The sequence below is a fragment of the Dreissena polymorpha genome, chromosome 1, assembly GCF_020536995.1.
Source record: "Dreissena polymorpha isolate Duluth1 chromosome 1, UMN_Dpol_1.0, whole genome shotgun sequence".
Lineage (NCBI taxonomy): Eukaryota > Metazoa > Mollusca > Bivalvia > Myida > Dreissenidae > Dreissena > Dreissena polymorpha.
Genome location: NC_068355.1, coordinates 48679128 through 48702409, shown reverse-complemented (window position 1 = coordinate 48702409; position 23282 = coordinate 48679128). Strand labels below are relative to the sequence as shown.

General features: G+C 34.5%; 2 protein-coding genes across 16 annotated transcripts in view; one reads left to right on the top strand and one right to left on the bottom strand.

The window, feature by feature from the left end:
- Positions 1–16898, top strand: part of LOC127879487 (cilia- and flagella-associated protein 54-like) — a 107110-nt gene extending 90212 nt beyond the window's left edge. For 12 of the 15 annotated variants that reach the window (XM_052426422.1, XM_052426418.1, XM_052426348.1 and 9 more), the window contains 13 exons: positions 1268–1392; positions 2135–2243; positions 2794–2953; positions 4705–4725; positions 5567–5816; positions 6327–6452; positions 7772–7952; positions 8739–8986; positions 9768–10032; positions 10920–11085; positions 11382–11408; positions 14819–14902; positions 15477–16898. In XM_052426422.1, coding sequence (XP_052282382.1) covers positions 1268–1392; positions 2135–2243; positions 2794–2953; positions 4705–4725; positions 5567–5816; positions 6327–6452; positions 7772–7952; positions 8739–8986; positions 9768–10032; positions 10920–11085; positions 11382–11408; positions 14819–14902; positions 15477–15629 — 1915 coding nt within the window. In that variant the 3' untranslated portion in view covers positions 15630–16898. The remainder of the gene's footprint in view (positions 1–1267; positions 1393–2134; positions 2244–2793; positions 2954–4704; positions 4726–5566; positions 5817–6326; positions 6453–7771; positions 7953–8738; positions 8987–9767; positions 10033–10919; positions 11086–11381; positions 11409–14818; positions 14903–15476) is intronic. The other 3 variants (XM_052426458.1, XM_052426404.1, XM_052426374.1) reach the window with 2 other exon arrangements.
- Positions 16899–23050, bottom strand: LOC127879561 (protein FAM72A-like). The gene is made up of 4 exons (XM_052426491.1): positions 22634–23050; positions 22134–22211; positions 21396–21520; positions 16899–17607 (listed from the first exon to the last, which is right to left on the bottom strand). Exons 1-4 carry the CDS (start codon positions 22804–22806, stop codon positions 17525–17527), a joined length of 459 nt encoding a protein of 152 aa, XP_052282451.1. The 5' UTR covers positions 22807–23050; the 3' UTR covers positions 16899–17524.
- Positions 23051–23282: the final 232 nt, after the last annotated feature.

Genomic DNA, 23282 nt, shown 5'->3' with positions numbered 1-23282 from the left:
TACAATGTTTTGGTATGGTTTATTCGTGATTATGAAGAGTGCTTTTGATATATGGGGCACACATTTTATTATCACTTAGGTAATGCAGCAAACTGATGCTTTTGATACAGATAATCCTCAATGAAAATTTAAAACATAAAAAAAAAAACTTAATTTTTATGCTTATAAGTTTGAGCTTTTAAAATATATATTTTGAAACAAGTCTGTGTACAGATCTTGTAAAATATTATTATTTTCCTCAGAAATAATCAGTATAGAAATCACAATGTTGATTCCTCATTTTATATTTTCTATAACAACTTATGATCATTATGTAGTTTTAAGTAATGTATTCCTCTGAAATAAAATAAATGCCTGCATTGTTTTCATGTTGAGGAAGGTCTATATGTGTCATACTTGGATATTGCTAGCTTTCTTTTTCTTGAATCTACCCACTGCTTCTGTCCATTCTGCTTATTATTATGTAAAAGACATTTCACCTTATTCTTTTGATATGTCAGTAGTACATATATTCCATATCCAAGTTTAATGTGACTATATCAGTGAACATTGATACATTGTGATGCAATATTTCATCAAATATTGAGAGTATTATAAACTATGTAATTGAGTGATTTTACTCATTGGTTGCTGGAGGCTCCCATTGATTTCTTACTGCTTTGGATTGGATTTGTAAGAAGTTCAAACATCGTCATTGACAACTAAAAAAAATAAGAAGAAACAAAATAAATACAGTTACTTAAACATTTCGATGTATTTATTGTTTTACTTTTATTATTTTACACACTATTTTATTATTAATTGTATTAATCCTTGCTCATATGGTACTCAATTACAGTTCTTTTTGATATTCTAGCACTTTTTTCATCATGCTCTTTTTACATTCTTAATAATCATATTCATGTTCTCTTTGATTTAATATATATATATGACTAGCACAACATGAAAGTTGCATTTTATGTTGAATTATTAATTTTAATTAAGCTTTTGGTATAGTATATTTTTCAAAAAGAATTTTAATAGGTAATTATTGAATTATCCTGTAAGGTATACAAACAATACATTCTATAAACATCCTATATCTAAAAGTATACTATCTGTTACATTTTGTTCATATCAAAACTGTTGAAATGTATACATCAAGCCAGGTTTTCCTATGTCACACCTCAAACATGTTCCTTAAAAACTGGGTACATGTAAAATTATGAAAATAGCCGGTGGTATAAAGCCAGTGTCATATAAATGTGTTTGTTTGCTGTGGATTCAGGTCTGATCTGGAGCCGGTGTCCATGTGGACGGATGCTCTGGGCGTTCTGATGTGGGCCCTGGAGATCTCACGGGTCTCTGTGACCAGAGAGGCCTACCTGGAGGCCGAACTCCTTCTCAACATAGGTATGAGTAGCATTATGGGAAAAGGGGCTGAAGTGTTGTCCCAGATTAGCCTGTGCAGTGTGTACAGGTTAATCAGGGACAACACTTTCCACTTAAACTTTTTTATGCCCCCAAAGGAGGGCATATAGTGATCGCACTGTCCGTCAGTCTGTCTGTCCGTCACACTTTGTGTTTAGGTTTTGAAAAATGCTCATAATATCTAGGTCCCTTCAGATGTAACATTCATATTTGGTATGCATGTGCATATGGACAAGGCCTTTCCATGCGCACATAAATTTTGACCCCTTTGACCTTGAACTTAGGGTCCGCGTTTAGGTTTCGAAAAATGCGTTTAGGTTTCGAAAAATGCTCATTACTTCTATCAAAGCGTTTATCAGGGCATATGTCATCCTATGGAGACAGCATTGTTTTTGTTAGAAGATGCTTCCTTTTAATAAAAAATATCATAAAAGCGGGAAGTGATGCCCCAGATTAGCCTGTGCAGACACACATCTGAGAACAGAACCAAAATTAATTGTGCTTTTGGTTCTGTCAATAGTGCATGTTATGTAATAAAACATCAAATTATAATGTGATTGATATGCTGCATAAAAATGTATCTGTGCATATTCATAACAAAATATTGGAGCAATATATTATAAAAACTGTTAAAACGACAAACCAGTATTCTTGGTTAATATATATTTTACCATTAGACTTTCATACTACTGCCTGTGTCATTACTGTTGTGGTATTATTGCAGGCAAGGTACAGAGGATGCTGGTGTACCTGGGTCAGTTCCAGGCTAGACACGCTGTGCAGTCCCTCCTACAGGCCATCAAGATATCACACGCCAATGACCACAATCTCGGGTTTGTTCAATGAGACACCTCTCTCTCAAAGTCAGCTGTAGACTCTTAACTTTGTACACTGAACATTAATTTCATTAAAAAAAGGCAAACAATAAAAGAGGAATCAATATGATAAATAGAAAACTAGACTTGGTGCTGAATAAGAGACATATATGTTGCTCTGGTCATACATAAACAATGCTCATTACATCTCATGCCTCTGGTGTTCTTGACTGCCAAGGTAATCTTGCTTATATTCAACACTAACCTGTTTTCTATATGAGCCGTGTTCTGAGAAAACTGGGCATAATGCATGTGCGTAAAGTGTTGTCCCAGATTAGCCCGTGCAGCCCGCACAAGCTAATCAGGGACGACACTTTCTGCCTAAATTATATTTTTGCTAAGAAGAGACTTCATTTAAACAAAAATGTCATAAGTTATATATTAAAGCGGAAAGTGGCGTCCCTGATTAGCCTGTGCGGACTGCACAGGCTAATCTGGGACGACACTTTATGCACGAACATTATGCCCAGTTTTCTCAGATCGCGACTCATATTTCTCTGATGCGCAGGCTGATCCGTCAAGCCTACCTGGAGATAGCCCTGGTGTACATGTACAGCTGTGGTGCAGCCAGCATGAGACATGGGTCTGGTATTGACCCTGGGGGAGAGAGCGGCGATGAGGCTTCCAGGCAATCAACAAATAGGTCCACTGACTCAAAAAAGAGAAGGGTAGGGGATCTGGAATTGTAGGAATAAATTTAGTTGCATGAATTGGGAGAACCAGGCTTAATGGATGTGTGTTAATTGTCATCACAGATCAGCCTGTGCATTTCAGACTGAAGCTTAATTTGGTTTCTTTAGTGAATTTATACCCCTGCAGGAAAGGGTTTATGACAAAGCTTTAGGTTATATAAGAAGAGACTGCATTGAAACAGAAAATATTATTAAAGGAAGAAACAGCAATACAGTAAAAACATAAATGCTTCAGATCATGCTGGGCAGGCTAATCAGAACTGACAATCTGACACTTTATGCATTTAGCCTTCTTGTCTCAGACATGCAATTTATGCACAGCAACATTCAGATTTAAGATGTAATACAGTATATTACGTATTTGTACATGTCCTCATGTTTAGCTCCACTAATTATCAAATAATGTGAGCAAAATTATGGTCAAGGTTTGCATTGATGTTTCTGTTTCTACTAGTAATCAATTAAAACTGTCCATATTTTGTGAGATCACTCACTAAGACCCATATCTATCACCTGTAAATTAGCAGAATAATGCCTTTCTATTCTCTAATTCTATAATTTGCTAGAAACCACTACACATCTCTTTATTTGCCAGATATTCAAATAAGACTTTTGAGACATCTTTAACAGTTATTTGCAAAGAACTTAAGCTTTGACAGGTCTCTTGAGCAGAATAATGTTCTGTATTGCCAGTGTAGGGCTTCACTGAAGATTTGCACCCAAGATTAAATTTAGGTTAAGTTGAGCGTACCACAAGATTGAGGTAAAGGTTTTTCCCTCAATATAAAATTGAATTTAAGATTTGCACTCAATTTAAAATTAAGGCACTCAAGATAAAATTGAGGTTCAGGTTTGCATTCAAGATAAAATTGTGGTTAAAATTTGTATTAAAGATCAAATCGAAGTTAAGGTTTGCTCTCAAGATAAAATTTAAGTTTGCACTGAATATAGAATTTGCACTCAAGATAAAATAGAGGTTAAGATTTTTACTCAAGATGTTAAATTTTGGGCTTAATTAACTTAAGATAGAATTGTGATGAAGATTTGTACTCAAGACAAAAATTGAGGTTAAGATTTGTGCTTAAGATAAAAAATTAAGGTTAAGATTTGTGCCCAAGATAAAAATTAAGGTTAAGTTTTGGGCTCAAGATAAAAGTTAAGGTTAAGATTTGCACTTAAGATGAAATTATTGTTATGGTTTGCTTACCACAAGTGTGTATCTCTGTATCTATTTCAGAAATTCTGATCAATTTTACACCTGTCGTTTCAAGGTCATAGTACAGTACATACACAGTTATTGATCAATGCTTGTTTTTACTGATTTAAGGTTACCATTACTGTCAATGAATAGATAATATGTTTAAAACTTCAAACATACCTTTTAACAATTATAATTTTGTTATTTCATCAACAGAAAATATAACTTCACAATTCAAGCAGAAAAGTCAAGGACGCTGTTTTGGGACTGCAGTTGTCTTTCTTATTCTTAAAATTAGTGACTTTTTGCCAGAACTAAAAATTATCTCACAATGTACTTGATAATAAAAATCTGAGACATTTATGGATGACTACAATTAACTTAATGATGATGATTGTTCTTGCATGTTCAATTTTTTTTTTAAATTTACTCTTTTAGTTATGTCTGTGTCTGTATTCTGCAGCAAACTATTGATAAGTTGTTTATTTGATGTAAGTTGATGCTAAATGAGAATTTAATTTATTGACAGCTTTCATCAGATGAAGTTGAAGTAAGGATTTCACAGAGTGATCAAAGCGTTATTGTTTTGTTTTTCACATCCTACGTACAAAGTTGAAATGTTTTTATGCCCCAGGATCGAATGATCAGGGGTATATTGTTTTTGGCCTGTCTGTCTGTCATTGCATGCTTCTCTCATTCTGTCCAAAAATTTTAACCTTGATCATAACTTTTACAATATTCAAAATAGCAACTTGATATTTGGCATGCATGTGTATCTCATGGAGCTGCATTTTGAGTGGTGAAAGGTCAAGGTTATCATTCAAGATCAAAGGTCAAATATATGGTTTCAAAGCGGCGGAGTAGTGCGCATTGTGTTCCTAAAAAACACTTCCTGTTTGTTTGTTGTTTGATGTTGAATATTGTTATTAATTGTACATCGCTCCTTAAATGTTCAATTCCTTGGCCTAGAACACTTTGCTGACTGGCAACTAATCCCCTGTTTTGAGTTGAAATGCATTTTATGATGATAAAATATGTAATCCGAAATACTTGTTTCGAAACCATCATTAAACCAATTAACTTGTTAATGCATTTGTTTAATTATAGATATGTGTTTTTCCTTTTGTGAAACAATAATAAAACCAACAAGTTAAGAATAAGAAATACAACAGGAGCTGTTGAAAATAAATACATTAGCCTGCAAACCATGCACTGGTTCATTTTAAACTGGTCATGCTCATGAAATCATTAGAATTATTCAAGTGGGCTTTGTTCTCAAAAGCAGGTGCAAGAGAGAAAATGAATGAACACACAATTTTAACTGGTCATGCTCATGAAATTCTTAGAATTATATGAATTGGCTTTGGTCTCTAAATAATAGCAATTTGCAGGATAAAAAGAAGAAAGCGGGTGCCAAAGAGGAAATGAATGACCAGGAGAAGGACCGCCATGCAGCCTGGTTGGGAATACGATGTGCTGCCGCCGTTTCCAACACCCAGAGGAACCGTCTGCTCCTGATTGGGAACGCCATCGTCACGTCTCAGAAACTTGCGGATAAGGCACAGCAAGAGATTCCAGACTTTGTGGCCCTTGATCTGGTGGGCAGCTATGTGCTCGGAGAAAAGAAAAAAGTCTATAAAAGTGGGTGTTTCAAAGAATATCATTATGAACATTTCAATATTTTGGGCCCTGTAGCTAAAAATATTTACAGTGAATTAGGCTATTAGCCATTTTCTTTTGTGTGAATATTTATTAATGGAAACTATTTTGAAAAAAGGTTCAAATAATTTTCAAATGTGTAGACATGGTAACAGAACTTGCTGTTTCCAAAAACAATAATGAAGTAACTTTAACTTGTATTTAAATAAAGGTAAAGAGGATCTTGTCAATTTTTTCAAGTTTTCTCAATAAACATGCTGTCGACAATACAATTTATGACAACAAAATAAAAGGTTACATTGGATTGGTTTCCCATGGCTATAAAAGATCATTTCATTCTTTCAAAATAATTTTTATTAAATTGCTGGGCGTATAGATAAACTTCTTTATCTGAAATTTAGCCATTTAATAAATTGACAGTAACTTTGGTATAAAGTTTTGTATGTTGTTCTGTTTTATCTTAAATATAAAGGGAGACAATCCATGTTTCAGATGAGATAGAGGAGGAGTTGTCTACCTTGATAGAGTCTCAGGAAGTGAGCCATGTGGACACGTATGAAGAGCAGTTGCAGAAAACCAGAGAGGCTGCCATCGACCTCTCCTGGATACAGTTCCTAGGTGAGAATACCCCAGGCCCTACGACATGAATCTATCATATACTCAGTATTAAAGAGACTGTCAACCACAACGACTTAGAAAAAAAAGTTGTAAAATACCATATTTTTTTACAATTATTAGTTTATATTGATTAAAATATCCAGACTGGTATAGTACATTACTTGAAAAAAATTGTAAGTTTTTTATTTTCAGTATATTTGGTAATAAATTTTACTGGGTATGTCTACCAGGTAACTACCAGTTACATATAAATAACGCCCGTAGATTGATCATCATCGTCACATGGTATACCCAGGAATGCAAATTGTGCATGCGTAGTGAATTCTATATATCTTATATAGAACATGATCAATCTACTAGCATTATTTATAGTGTGTATATCGTTATGTCACCTATTTTTGCGATGTACTTTCGAATTCACATTGCGAAATTTTATGACCAAATAAACTGAAAATATTAATTTTTTTCAAGTAATGTAATACACCAGTCTTGATATTTTAATCAATATAAACTAATAATTGTAAAAAAATACGGTATTTTAGAACTTTTCTTTTTTCGTCATTGGTGGTTGACAGTCCCTTTAATCTTACACTTATAATTTAACAAAAGAAATCAAAGCCAAATTAGTACATGCAGTGTCATGGGTCAACATTTTAAGTGGGACTAAGTTTTAGATTAAGAATTTGTGTAGACCGTGGATTTTTAATAAGCAGTTTATTTGAAGATGATACCGCTGCAAAGTAAAAAACTACCGGAAAAATCTTAAACAGAAGCTATAAGCAGCATTTTTTTCTAATCAGAATGATATTGTATACACCAATAAATAAAAACAATTCATAATTGTAAGGTACAACAATCAATACAAATGTTGAGTAAGGCTTTTTTGAAATGACTTAATGATGAAACCTTTAAAACCTAGTGTAAGATATGGCATAAGCTATTTACATTTTTATGCACCCAAAGGAGGGCATATAGTGATCGCACTGTCCATCTGTCTGTCTGTCTTTCCGTCACACTTTGCGTTTAGGTTTCGAAAAATGCTCATAACTTCTATGTCGCTTTAGATGTAACCTTCATAATTGGTATGCATGTGTATATGGACAAGGCCTTTCCATACGCACACACATTTTAACCTGTGACCTTGACCTTGAACTTAGGGTCCGCTTTTAGGTTTCGAAATATGTGTTTAGGTTTCGAAAAATGCTCATTACTTTTTTCAAAGCGTTCTTCGGGGGCATATGTCATCCTATGGAGACGGCTCTTGTTTTTTTATACAACTCCTCCAAAACCATAGCAAGCACGTGAATATCTATTTGCAGGCTACCAGACAATCCTTCAGCGACTGTCCAGCACCTCTACTATTTCTGTGTCCAGTGTGAAGACAGATGACCACCCGCCCAGTGCAGGGGTCAACGGCATGGGTGACCTTGGACCTGAGTTTGACCTTGGCTTCATTAGCCACGCCGAGTGTGATACTACGCTCAACCACGACGTTGTCAGGTAGAGTTTGAACAGTAAAAGAGTACAACTAAGCAATTGAAAATATGCAGTGTAATTGTGTAGTGTGCAATAATCAGAATATTGTTTTAGTACTATGGTCTTAATGCATGCCATAGCAGATTGTCCAGGGCTGGAAAAATATAATGACAGCTATTAGAAACTCAGTAATTCATATGAGCGTCTGTCTGTGAAAACTCGGCTTTATCCACACGTGTAAAGCATAATTTAAGATTAGACTGTGCAGACCTCTCAAAATAATCAGAGATGACACTTTCTGCATTTATAGAATTTGTCATTCAAAGGAATTCTCTTGTAAACAAAAATCCAGTTAAGGCGGAAAATGTTGTCCCTGATTAGCCTGTGCATACTGTGAAGGTCAATATGGGACAATACTTTACACACATGAATTAAGTTTGGATTTACCAGACACTGGCTAATATAATCAGGCTAGTAAAAAATTCACCTTTTGAATACGATTGCGTAACACTTGCAATCAGTCAATATACAATCAGCAATATGGTTAATACACACTGAAAATTTTATGTGCATGGAATACTTTTTAATGAGGTGATCCTCAATTAGTTAAGCACTGTAGCCATTTTGTATTTGAAGTATCTGCTGCCCTTCACCATGACTGCATTAGATAAGTCTACAAGTGCAGAAAGAATTTATTATCGCAAATTTGTACAAAATATCTGCATTTACACCAGTGTTAATACAAATGTAACTTTTCGCAAAGCAAAACATGCTCAAACTTTGGTGTCAGATAATACTGATTGTTTTCAGGTCTATGTTGTTCTCCGGCACATGGAGCATTCGTTTAACTGCCATGCACAAGTTCCTGTGTGACAATCTGAAGCCTTATGCCACAGACTGCTGCGCCGTGTTTCCACCCTCGGCCCTCGACCTGGCCCCACCCCCTGGGCCTGCCACTCAGCTGAATGTCATCTACAAGACTTATCCGGGCAATCTCACCCACCCAGCAGACCGCGAGAATGAGACACAGATCCCATTTGACACGGAGCTGCTGGCAGGTAATCTAGTGGTTATAATTAGTTACCAACCCTTTGTCTACCTTACATTTTAGTAACTGCTTTGTATCTCCTATATGCTTTAAAGGATTTCTAAGACTCTGAACTCAAATAATTTACTAATTCAAAACATTTGCAAATGGCATAAGCCAGCTTTTTCTACTCATAGTCACAGTCGAAGATTAAATGTTTAATCAGTATTTAATTACTGTTCTATATATCATGTGCTTTTCAACTTTATTTCCTGATTTCTTGCCATAAATGTTTATCCCATTGAAGCAATGTGCCAATGCAATTATGCAGTAATGTCACTTAACGGAAAAGGGCACCTGTTTATGGTAAAAAAGATAATGAAAGGGAATAAAGCTAGTGCCTTGTTTCTTAGTAATTAGAGATTTAAAAAATATCTTAAATGTTGTTAAATGTGCATGACATGATATTGTTTTGTAATGCTATTTATTGTCCCATACCGGTTTCACCGGAGGGGACTTATGGTTTGCGCTCTGTCTTGATGGCAATATGGACATTATGCACGTCATTTCATTTTGTTTCTACGTCAAAAATTCTGGTTGCTATGGCAACACAAAAAATTATTCTGACAATGGTAGAATTTCTGACAATGGTGGAGCCGGTAGGGGACTTTTATTGGTTGGCAATAGTCTTGTTGAATATAATTATTTTCTAAATCTAGGTAAACAGTCAAGTTACCAAGTCATTGAGAAATAAAACTGATATTTCTGAGTTTGAATCAATGATTAATACATAAACTGCAATGCTTCCACAGGTATTCCCCCTCCCCCACCAGGCACGGTGAGGAGCCCTACCCAGCCCCTTGACAAGCCCCTGGTGACCCCTAGCGAGAGTGAGGTCACCCTCCAGTGGTACCAGCCCTCCATGGAGGAAGTGGACCCCACACGGCCCGAGGCGTCTGGGCCCGAGAGTCGGGTGCTGCTCATGTATGCCCTCAACATTAAGAGTGCAGGCACTGTGAACGTGGTGGCGAGAATCACCTGGATACAGATGTCACAGCTCAACGATCTGCATGATAGGTCCAGAAAAAAATGTTTTCTTATGGTTGTGGAGTTATCCTAAGCCTAAACTCAGTCCTGAATATATACGACACAAAAAATTGAAAGTTTAAGTTAATGTTTAACAATATTTTTCATTGGGAAATATTTTGAAGTAAAAATTTTGATTGGAGTGACTTATATCTTGCCATTTATGTTATGAGCTATTATATACATTTAAAAACATACCAATACATGTAAAGTCTGTTTCTCTAATTTTTATATGGTTTCTGCTTTTTATGTCCCTGAAGACAGGCTTCATGTATCAAAAGTTGAATAACAAGCCAAAACTCACCAGGCTTTTTAATTGTTATTGCAGTCTGTCTGTCTGTTGGTCCTGATGTTCATCAGAAAGTGTGGAAATTCTTGCTCAGCCATAATTTTGCCATATAATCATGGATTTTAAAATGACTGAAGAAATGTAAACCATCAGATGACATGTTGTGTGTACCAGCTGTCTCCCTGCCAATAAAGCCATAGAGGTCAAACATAGAGGTCAAAGTTCAAATTTAGCCATAAAACAGCTAATGAATTCTTGTCTGGCCAAAACTTAGCCAGAAATGTATGTACTGTTAAATAACATAAATCTCAAATCTTACAAGAAGACCTGTCACGCGTACTACCCGCCAGCTTCCTCAAAGTTCAAGGTCATTCTAAGTGGTTACATGTAAAATTTTGCCCTAAAACAGCTCGTCTTGACTATAACTGTGTCATTCATTATGCAATTTTTAAATACAGTAACCAACTACAAATAAACACGCTAAGGAGACGGCTGGTTGCAAATAACTTTGCTCTCCCTTTCAACTGGATCAAGGTCACACTTACAGGTCTTTATTATTAGTATTATAAGCTGTCAATCCTTACCACAGGTTGGCAGTGCTTATGCAGAGGGCTGAGATCTATTTGCCCACTGAGAAGGGCAAGAAGCGTGAGCCTGTTGCCCCATCCCCCACCCCCAGCGTCAAGGCAAAGAAAAGCTCACAGTCAAAGTTGAAGGCCTCCTCTCCAAGACGACAGAAAGACGAGACACTGGAGGTGAAATACATCAATAAATAGGAACAATCTTTTGTGTGTGTTTACCTACATTGATGTTAATAAATAAGTGGATTTTTTTACAGTTAAAGAAACGGTAGCCTAACATAAACTGAAGCTTTTTTCTGCATTTTTATTTTGATTTATTTTGTTACATAAAACCACATTCATGCTTGATTACAACATTTTGGATTTCCAAACAATCAAAACAGTTCAGTTAAATGGAACCATATATTTCATCTCTGATTTAGCAATTCACCAAATTCCAGGATAAAAATGTTGATTTTCAAATGTTCAAGATTCCATCCAACCCAGTGTGGATCCAGGTAAAGAACGTCCTACCCCTTCCTGCGTGCTCCAAACCATGACCTTGCTTTTTAAGACTCAGGACTACATTAACCTGCAAAATCATAATAAGTTATGAAGTCCATGTTACTGTACTGTAATTACCCTAAGTTTTTGGAAACTATAAGTGTTTGAAAACCCCTTTTTTTAGCCAATATGATTGTTTATGATTCTTTTATTTTTTGGACACTCAGAATTTCCCCTATAATTAATGACTGTAATTTTTCATACAGTTGAATTTATCAGAATGTACCTATTTGCATTCATCTGGTGACACATTGTTTGTGTTTTTACAACCAAGTGATGGTTATAAATCCTGGCATATTTCAGAGGACTATATTATTTAAATTAGTATACAGTAATAGACAATGGTTTTACTCAATATCTTAAAGTGGTTATGCAGTTGAAATGATTTTTATAAGGAACCAGTATGTTCTGTTTGATTTATTAACAGTTTTGTTTTGTATCATTTCAAAAACAACTGTTTAATGTCAATTTGTGCTTATTATGCTAATCTAATTTTTGATAAAACAAATCTTAATTAGTGTCATTTAGTCATCAATTATTAAGGCCAATATCCTCCTGCTCAAAATGTTTAGTGTTACCAATAGAATCCAAATGTATTGCTCCATTTATGAAGGTGTTAATTACATAGATTCATTGAGAAATCACTTGAGTCACAATAAGCACAATTTATTTTGGTTGAATCAGATCATTACAGCAAATCAAATACTTATCTTTGTACTCAGGGATCACATTACAGCAAATCAAATACTTATCTTTGTACTCAGGGATCATATTTTATCCTTGGAGTACTTTTTGTGAAACAAAATCCAATGATTTTTTTTGCAAACAAGTTATTAATACTTAACAGTGTGGAATTTACTAGCGCACACTATAGTTGATTGATAATATCTCGCAAGCGACCATATACACTGTACACAGTACTTTGTAAGGGTCACTTAATTTTCAGACTATTACCTTTGGAATATTTTTGTGCATCTAAATTTGTGTCATGTCATGAGATTGTTAAAAACAAATTAGGTGTCACTAAACAGGGAGTAATAAGGGTGATGCTTTAGGAATAAGCTTTGGTATGGTGAAAACATCTTTGACTTTTATGTCCAGAATTTAGGAAATGTTATGCAATACGTTTTTTTTAAAGTTTGCTCATCTTTGCATCGAATCGAAACATATTTTATTTACTTTAATATCTTAATTAAAATCATTTTGTAAGTTTATCTTCACCTACTGATCAGAATAGCTTTCATTTGACTTGATTTTTTTAAACATTAATCTCATTATTTTATTATGATCTTGAAGGGAAAGTCCTTTTCAGCTTAACCCATTTATGCCTAGCATCTAGAGAAAAGGCCTTGGCAAATAGCGTAGACCGAGATGAGATGCCGCTAGATGAGACGCCGCATCATGTGGCGTCTCATCTGGTTTTGCACTGTTTGCTTAAAGAAATTTCTGTAAGAAATATTCTAAATATAGAAATAAATATACTTGACATCCCTAATTTTGGAAATAAAGTGATTTAATTTAGATGGATGGGAGAGTCCACTAGGCATAAATGGATTAACCTACATTTTCAACATGTTTTTTCCCTATCAACCCACACAAACATTTAAATCCTGTTGTGTTGTCTTATCAAGTCACATCTAACACTTTATTGCTTATAATACTGTGCAGCACACTTGATATATCCTGTCACAAGTGTGCAGATTTGTTTTTCAAAATAATGCTCACAGTATCTCGTCCACAGACAATGTATGCTGTACAGAGGGATATACTTAAATCGACATCTGTCTGTCGGTGTGTCTCTCTGTCCGTCCTTTTGTCTGTCTGACAGTGTTTTCCTACACTTTGTTACCACTCTAGAGGCCACATTTATGACTCAATCTTAATGAAACTTTTTCTGAATGTTGATCTTGATACTATCTAGGTTGATTTAAAATCTGGGTCACGTACATACATAAATGAGGCCACCGGGTCGAATTATAAACAAATTGTGTAACTACTAAAGAGGCCACATTTATGACTCAATATTCATGACACATGTTTCTAATGTATATCTTTACAATATATATACCAAAAAAGCATCCTGGTTAAGTGAGTCTGAAACCCAGGTCGCCAGGTCTAATCTTATATAAAAAAACCTTGTAATATCTCTGGAGGCCACATTTATAACTCAATCTTGGTAATACTTGCTCTGAATGTTTAATCTTGACAATTTCTGGGCTGAGTACAAATCGGGGTCACATGCCTGAAATCTTAACAATCTTGTTAAAATACAGAGGCCTTGATCATAATTCAATCTTGTTAGACATGATCAGAATGTTCATGCATGTCATACTAATCCACAAAGATAACTCTTATGAATTATTTGCATAATAATGTTAAGAAATTTATTATATGCAAAAATTATACATACAATTAAAAATGCAAGTCACATGTAAATAATATGTGCCTACATATGCATTTTATGTACATATTTGAATGGTACAACATGCATTCTGCCTAGACTGACTCTTCTTTAAGGTTCATCTAAAATGAGCAGCATCATGCGAAAACGGGTCTTATATCATATGTGCTGTCTGGTCAAGATCTGCATGTAGCCTGTCTGCTATCAAGGTTTTGTAGTTTCAACATGCAGACAGTGTAGCTGACTGCGTATGAAATATGACACATTTTTGCACAATGGGGCTCAAATACATTTGCATATTTAACCCATTTATGCCTAGCGTCTAGAAAAAAGGCCTTGGCAAACAGTGTAGACCCAGATGAGACGCCACATGATGTGGCATCTCATTAGGGTCTGCGCTGTTTGCTGAAAAGAATTTCATTAAGAATATTCTAAATATAGAAAAAAATACACTAGACATCCCTAATTTTGGAAATAAATTGATCCAATATAGAAAAAAAGGGAGAGTCCACTAGGCATAAATGGGTTAAGCAATGCAAATCAAGTTGTAGTGATGTTGAAGTAGCTTACCGTTGAAACTTTAGGCCCAAAGTCATGATGTTCAATTACCTGTTAACCCTTTTCCACTTACGATACGTATTTTTATGCATTTGTAGTCCCTTAGAAAGTTAAAAATAACTTACAGACCATTCTTACTAGATTCAAGTTTTAAAGGCTTCATTTTCAACCCTTAGATACTGATGAGCAGCAAACAGCATAAAACCTGAACAAACTGCGAGTTACTCCAAGGCTGTTCTGGTTTTATGCTGGTTGCAAAAGCCATTTTCACTTTTGCTTCTTATGGGGTAAATGATTAATACTTGAACATTGTTAAGTGTGACACTGCTGTATCTGATAACGATTTCTTTATCAGTGTCAACACTCAACAATTTCCCACAAGGTTCCCAATTTCTAATTTGACAGAACCTGTTGCGTCAGTGCATGGATGACATTGGCAACATGTTGGGCTCAACTGCAGAACCAGACACTTCCTCCTCCTACACAGAGGTATGCAACTTCAGGATTGATTGAATGTACTAGAAGTGTTTCTCAAACATTTTAGTATAGTTATTAATTGATTGGTTCATTTTAGCAGTTCTGATATAACATGAACACCTATTTCCGCACTCTTCCCCTACATTTTAACTTTTGCCAGATGACTTAATACCCAGCAGGCAGTTTTAGCTCTTAATGAGCCTTAGAAATACTTCAATTGAATTGCTCCATATGAGTTTAATATTGGAAGAGATCGCCTAATTTTAAGCAACTTGTATACTGTAATTGAAAGGCATAACTTTTTCAAATTGTTAAAAACCACTTGAAATTTAAGAAGTTTTCTAACAACACAAGTCCATCAAGCAACTTATTTCCAACATCCGAATACCTATATTAAACACCCAGTTAATCAAATCCTATAATTCAGTAAATTTGAATCTTTTTCATCATGTCTAGATGGTGGTTTTTGCTTATCCTCTTGCAATAATATACAGTCATTAAATCTTTTCCTAAACTGCTAATTTAAGTGCCTGTTGTTGTGCATTATTTGTCACATATTTTACAAAAGGAATGATGTTGCTTGCAGGTTCTACCCTTCGATGTGTCCCGAGGAAACATCAAGCTCCTGGAGGCCCTGTTTGACCCCAGCTTTGGGGCCACGGTGAGGTCAGCTGACCTGACCCAGTGGCTGCTCAAGCTCTTCCCAGCGTACATCAACACTGCCACTACCAACGCCTGAAGTGCTGTCATTGTGAGGGCAGTGAAACAAACTGTATTTATGTATCTACTCAACTACCAATGCCTGAAGAGCTCTTAATGTGAGAGCAGTGAAACAAATGGTCTTCATGTATATTCACAACTACCAACGCCTGAACTGCTCCCATTGTGATGTTATGAAACAAACTGTATTTATGTATTTATACAACTACCAATGCCTGAACAGCTCTCATTGTGATGTTATGAAACAAACAGTCTTGATGTATTTATACAACTATCAACGCCTGAACAGCCCTCATTGTGATGTTATGAAACAAACAGTCTGTATGTATCTATACAACTTCCAATGCCTGAACAGCTCTCATTGTGATGTTATGAAACAAACAGTCTGTATGTATCTATACAACAACCAATGTCTAAACAGCTCTCATTGTTATGTTATGAAACAGTCTTGATGTATCTATACAACAGGCCATCATTATAACGGACTGAAAAAGCACTGTAACTGTTCAATTACCAATTGAACCTACACCATTTTAAGCATTAGGCCATGCAAATTCCATTATATATTTAGCATCCACTCGAATTTTTGAAAGCTTGAAGGTAAAGTAAAAATACAAAACTAGTCAATTAAAAATGTTACTTTTACAAGTTTGACAGTAAAACAATGTATAAATGTTAATGTGTCAATATTTCTCACCATCATTTAAGAAGTGTATTGTAACTGTAATATGATGAAACTCCCGAGATGGGACGCTAAATAGATGGAACTGGTATGGCCTGAAGTATTTTTTAAATGATTTCCAATATTTTGGTGTGAAAACAAGCCAATAAAACTCATTTACAGGTTATGATAGTTGACATTTGAAGCATTTTCTTATAAATTAAAATGCAATCGTTACTAATTGGTTTGTCATAGTGTGGTGTGTACAATATCTTTGTTTACTGTTCTCTGTCACAGCATTTACTTTATTTTATTGAGCTTTAAACTATATACTTCAGTATTGTGTCTTGACTTACAATAATCCCTTTACCAGTCAAGTTACTTGTTATAATTGAATAGTTTTCTCTGTATTTTACTCAATTCTTATATTTAAATTTGAAATTATTTGTGATTCAGATTTTATGTGCTTACAGCTTTTAAGACTTCAATAACACTCCGTCCTGTTTTTGTCTGTGAAACATGTAGTGTTTTTATATTTATTACTCCACTACTTGAGAAGGTATATTGACATGTGTTTTTTAGCTTTGAAGAATCAATAAATGTTGAATAAAATAACAACAAAATCCATTTCAGAGTATGTATTTTATTGAAATAAATCTGTTCAACAGACAACATGTAACTGAAAATGAGCAATATTCAGTAGCTTGTTTTGCAAGTTATGCACAGGTTTGATTTTCATTCTTTTAACATCTACCCATGTTTGCCATCACCCAAATAAGATCATGGAAGCCACAATCATTAAACAGCCACACACATTTTACTACAAGCGATGTTGTTTTTTTGTGCAATAATGCCATTTAATATTGTATTCAATCTAGAAACCTGTCAATTAAATAAACAAGCACCAACTCAGTCTAATCATGGAGAGTAGCACTTATTGCACTTACTAACAATTTGTTTATGTAATACACATACAGAGATATATTATTTACACAAAGGACAAACATATCACAATTATTGTTAACATTTTCCTCCTGAAATAGAGAAACAAATGTTGTTCCCATACAATCAGGATATGTATGGAATACACAAAACATGTATTTCATCTCATAGGATTGTCCTTGGAAAAATGTATTCTTGTCAGCAGGAGTAATACAATCTGAATAGAATGGCACCATACAATCAATGTATTTGTCAAATGTTGATGAAACGTAACATCTTTGATAACATATCGGTTAAAAAGTCAGCGGTGCCTATCGTTCACATTCACTCCATGCTTCACATAAATGGTCCTCCTTCTCATGCATAAAATCTCCCCAAATCATTGTAGCTGTCCCTGAAATAAATCATCAAGAATACAGGCCCATCTGAAGATGCAACAAATGTCTGTCTTGAGATGAAGACTTCTAATACCATACAGAGAATACTTGGGAAGTGTTGTAATCAAAGTACTGACAGTACTGGTGTGACGATGCTTTTGAAGAGGATTGATATAAAAGCATTTATTAAGTTTATCTACATCACCACAACTGTGTATGTGGGTATGAAAATTTTTGCTAGAAAAAATGGGTACGAAAATTTTGGGTACAAAAATTATGCAAAAAATAAATTGGGTACGAAAAAAGATTTGGTTATGAAAACAAAATTGAGTAGGAAAAAAAAAATGGGTACAAAATCAGTGTTTTTTTTATGGCAATTTTGGGGCCGATATTCGGCCCCATTTCCCTCAAAAAGAGTATATATTTTCCCCCATTTTGTAGAAAAAATCCCCTAAAAAAGTAAAAAAAACAACAAAAAAACAATTTTTTTTTTTTTTTTTTGGAAATAACTGTCTTATGATAAATATACAGGGCTCAACGTTTATGGTTGTCCTATTGCCCCTGGAAAGTAAAAGTTGGGTCTGGGCAAGTTATTTTATAATCTAGTTGTCCGCCCGGAAAAGTGCAAAAAAGAACAAAGAGCATTTAATTTAGACTTAAATTGCTGTAATCATTTTGTTAAATGTTCAAAAATAAAAAAGGTTTTGTGGTGTATCATTTTGGTTTATCAAACAATATGAGGTTTACAGTTGATGTGATATTTCATGTTTGGGCAAGTTGCTTTACGTTCAGTGCAAGTAGATTTTGGAAGTACTGGCCCGGTAGGGCAAGTTGGTTTTTCGGTTAATGTTGAGCCCTGATATATCTTAAATTTATTTCATAAACAACTAACAAAGTATATAACTATAATTAATATGATTTTGAATTATTATAAAGAGTTATATTAAGTTAGTTTTTCCCAAATCAGTTAATTTAACACGAATTGCATTTTTTTCCCAAAATGGCCAGGAAAAGGCCTGATGTATCTAGGTATATTGTGTCAATATTCGTTGATAAAAACATACCAATTTGGTCCATTTTATTGATAAAAAATGCTCACATTTTCCATTTTATCGATTTAAAAATCCGAATTAGACTCAAAATGGCAAGGAAAACTAAGACTGTGCATGAAGGCTGAACTGTCTGAAACTAATGTTGAAAAAATCATTGGTATATATTTAAGAAATAGGACAAAGACATTCAGCTGTGAATATTACATTCATGCATACATGTGTATTCATATAATAAATATCATTACATATATTAAAAGAGCAAATTTTTAATTTTCCCCTTTTCCTAAAAAACGACGCGTTTTTCCCCTTTGGACAGGCCCCGCCACCATTCCCCTATAGGTGAAAAAAACCACTGAAATTTTTTTTTGGGTAAGAGCAAAAATTTGGGTACGAAAAAACAATGGGTATGAAAAAAAATTGGGTACGAAAAATGTAGGGTACGAAAAAAATTTGGGGGTATGGGGAAGTAGTACCCGTGGGGAACTTGATCCCTTCAGCAAAACTGGGAGGCGTGTTACATTCTCTATCAAAATATAACAAGAAATATCTTTTAAACGATATTCGACGTGTATAAACGTTCTGTTACAGTAAAACGTTTGTGGGTTATAACATTACGTTTAAGCATATAAATTCAAAACTTTACATGCTCTTTAATTACATCATGCTCTTTAATTTCACATGTATATCATACCAAACTTTATATTTCATTGTTTCCTTTCCTAAGTTAATGATGCCATGCGTACGGACGTGATTTCACATACCCATGTGCATGAACATATAATTTTTCTCGTTTGATTATTGATTCCCAAAAGTAGGTATGAGCACATAGTCGTAAGATCACTTGAATACGTGAGTTCAACCATGAACACATGGTAATGTTAACTAAATCTCCGCGATATGACCTAATATGTGTTAAAAACAGCAAACAATATCCAACAAATGAATGAATTATCAAACATAGTATGTGCATTGATGTGGCTCTGTAATTTCTGTTTGAAAAGTTTATTAACTATGCAAAATGAAAAAGCACGCATAAGAACAAGTTTCACAAATGTCATACGGCTATTATGCTGTTTATATACTATAAAATACAACGTTAAAAATGGCAGGTTCGAAAAAATTCCTTTTCTTTACACTCGTGATCAAGTTGAATGTTAATTACACACGTTTTAATTCGCAATTTATTTACTGAATCACGACAAATATCAAATACAATACAAAAAATGCATAGTTGTTACATTGATCTATAAACATATAATGGATTAACGTTTTCAAACAAGTATTAAATTTTTTTCCCAGAATATGCTGTTCTATTTATAGCTGAGCTTCCTATACCTTTATCAATGATAATAAGCGAGGTATGCCAATTAGAAAAATCAAGCTATCTCAATCTCGGTCTTTTACATAGGTAGCTATTGTGAAGAATTTTTTCATGGTATGATTACTTAGATGAGCTGCTTTGCAGCATCGTCAAAAATGTATACAGAGAAGTTTATTCACTGAGGCTTAGAAAACCTTAACCAAAAGCCTTGGCAAGTGGCTCACTTTTTATCAGTATTAAAATCTAAACAGGTTATCTTTCCAATAATGTATGCAGATTTCAGTCTTCATTACGAACAAAAGAAAATGGCTGAAAACAACACTTAAACATCAATTCATGTAATGAAAGTAAATAGAAAGACTTCACTATACTGTGCACGCGTCTGGTGTATGCAGCATTGCATGTTTATCCACACAGCGCATTACGTTGAGTAGTATAGCTCAGACTATGCAGTGATTAGAAAAGCTTGATAAGAAATGTCAACAAGGGAAGGATGCCCCACATTCCATTGTGTCTCAACCCCATGTTAATTATTCTTAGTCACTTACATGTTGTTTATGACCCATATTTGACGTTTAACTCATAGTTTGACCTTGGCCTTTGAGATCATGAGACAGAATACACCAGACAGATGAATACATGAGGAATGACAGTAACAGTCCCAACAAGATTGTTGCAAAGTCAAATTCGACCTCTGAACTCCTAAGTGTGACCTTATATTCTTTTAGCAAGGGAAACAAGTATTCCACACATCATCATGTCTTGTAATAATAGATAGCATTTTCACCAAGTTATTTAAAACCCCTCAATATATGGCAAGTTATGGATAAAACAGAAATGTTATAGCTGTTTTGTGGCAAAATTTTACCTTTGACCTCTAATTGTGACCTTGAGCTTTGAGGTAGGGAGTTGGGTGTTACATGTGCCACATCCTCTTATGATGGTTTACATTTGTGCCCAGCTTTTACAAATCTATCTCTATTTTGCAAAGTTATGGCTAATAAAGGAATTTTTAAGTTGTTTTATGGCCAAATCAACCATTGACAACTTAATGTGACTTTGACCTTTGAAGTTGAAGGAGGGGTATTACAAATAACGTGTCCTCTTATGATTATGTACACTTGTGGCAAATATTTTCTAAAAAAAATAATGTATTAAAAGGTTGTGGATGAAAACACATTTCACAAACAGATAGACAGACTGACAGTATAACTGCTATATGCCTTCTGGAGAGCATGTAAACAGAAAAAATATTTAAGTTCTCGATATTAAATTTGTACCCTGTGTTTTTTATGCATAAGGATGACGAGAATCAGCAACAGAATGTATTCTGGTCATTCATCCAAATGTTCAAGTGTTCAGCAGACACCTTAAAAAGTTTGCATTGTTGGAAACCAGTTTGTTTTAAAGCATTACAATTGTGTGCCCTTACCATTCGAGTTGACTCGTTGATGAGGAATGATGGAGTGTCTGTAGAACATCCAGAAGTGTCCATTGTTCTGTGACTCCAGACAGGGTCGACATGGCATCGACACATGGTACCCTACCACATTGCCACTGAAACAATAGGTTATCACATAATCATTGGTGTAAGAAGTTTCAATAAAATTTAAATCCAATAGTTTTTCTTAACAATATAACAGGTACTTAATAATGCCTACCATATAATCGTTTTCAAATGTTTAAGAAAATACCTCACTTTAGTAAATACAGTGATTGGCTAAAAACAGTAAAAAGATAATGACGCAAAAAGAATTTGATTCGCTAGTTTTTCTACTATGTATGACTATCATGACTTTTTTGCTTATCTTTGGTATGGCATGAACCCTTGAGGGGCTTAACCTATACATAGTTAAGAAAGACATCATCACAGAAATTAGTTTACCCATACCATATATATATATATATATACACACATTTGTCCTTGAATACAGGGACTAAGGGAGTAACATCATTTACCAATCAATTACCATTGGCCTTATAGAGTTTACATGAATTCGCTTGGTTGCAAAATCCAGAATCCCTTGCTATCATGAAAGGGGAGTCAAGACTAAACCTACTGGGCTGTAACACAACCCCTCACATTAAGTGACAAGGATTTAGACAATAACAATTTTTTAAATGGGCAAGTAATGTATGTGTGAACACTTAAATAATAAAAAACACTCACCACTGAAGACATGCTATGTCCTGAATCTGACAAAAACACCTGTCTGTACGAAACCGGTCATCTGTCAACTCCACAAGACTAAAAAGATAAATTTACACATACCAGTATAGTCTTAAAAAGATCATTCTGTAGTTTAATAGATTATTCTGCTTTACGAATCTGGCTAGTTATCAAAATTGGCCGAGATATGAGAATTACAATTAAAAAATGATGATTTGATACAAACTATTTCTGTTAGGCAGTGTACAACGTCCTGTATTTTTATATATGTACTTAGTCTCCCAACATCCGAATCAGTTTCCAAATTAACTTAATGGGTTCTTGCATGAGCAGGATTGTGGATTAAAGAACAAAAATCCTAAAATGGTAATTTGAACTTTAAAATGCATGGTAAGGCATTACATCTACCTGTCCTGAATGCACATTTCAGATTTCGAACCAGTATTTTACTATTTCTTACAATATGCATATTCTGTATAGATAGTGTTAATTAGTCTTACCCTCGGTCAACTTGGTCAGTAGAAAAAAGTTCCACCTTTTCATCAGCTATCAGAAAGGATTTTAATCCTCTTTCGCAGAGTCTGCTGTCACAAAATACACAGTCTAGAAGGTACACATCTTCATTTAAAACTGCTGGATTTACGGAATTTTTGCATGCGTCAAAACTTTCCATTTCCAAGAACGAGTCTACAAATATAAAATCTAATAGGAAACCGAAAGTAGCTGTCTAGGATTTATACTAATCAAAATGTTCACTCAGCTCAAATGATGATAATAATTTATGCTGTATGAGTAAATGCTCTGTAAATTAAATAACTTGCACGTTTAATATTGACATAAAAAAAGTATTCCACGTAATTTTCAACAGTAAAATGTCGAAGACGCTGAATCACGTGCAATACTTAGCTGTAACTGAAAAACGTAATTTGATTGGTCCAAATCAAATGGTTCTTGAATTTTGATTGGATGTTGCATGGCAACCATCGAATGCAACTCGTGAACTGACGTTTCATGAACTTTATCTTTTGACCTTTCCCATAATGCTTCAAACCCGGAAGTAAAGTTGCCAATTAAACAGTGAGACTTATCATTACATGTAGTAGACGAAGTCTATTTAATTTATGGTAACGAAAGTGAAAATAAATGCAT

Excerpts from the sequence above, each read along its gene's own strand:
- LOC127879561 (XM_052426491.1), bottom strand. The coding sequence starts at position 22,806 with ATGGAAAGTTTTGACGCATGCAAAAATTCCGTAAATCCAGCAGTTTTA. Across the intron at positions 22,212-22,633 it reads ACTGACCAAGTTGACCGAGG|TCTTGTGGAGTTGACAGATG; the intron begins GTAAGACTAATT and ends TTATCTTTTTAG. Across the intron at positions 17,608-21,395 it reads TCAACGAGTCAACTCGAATG|GGACAGCTACAATGATTTGG; the intron begins GTAAGGGCACAC and ends GATTTATTTCAG.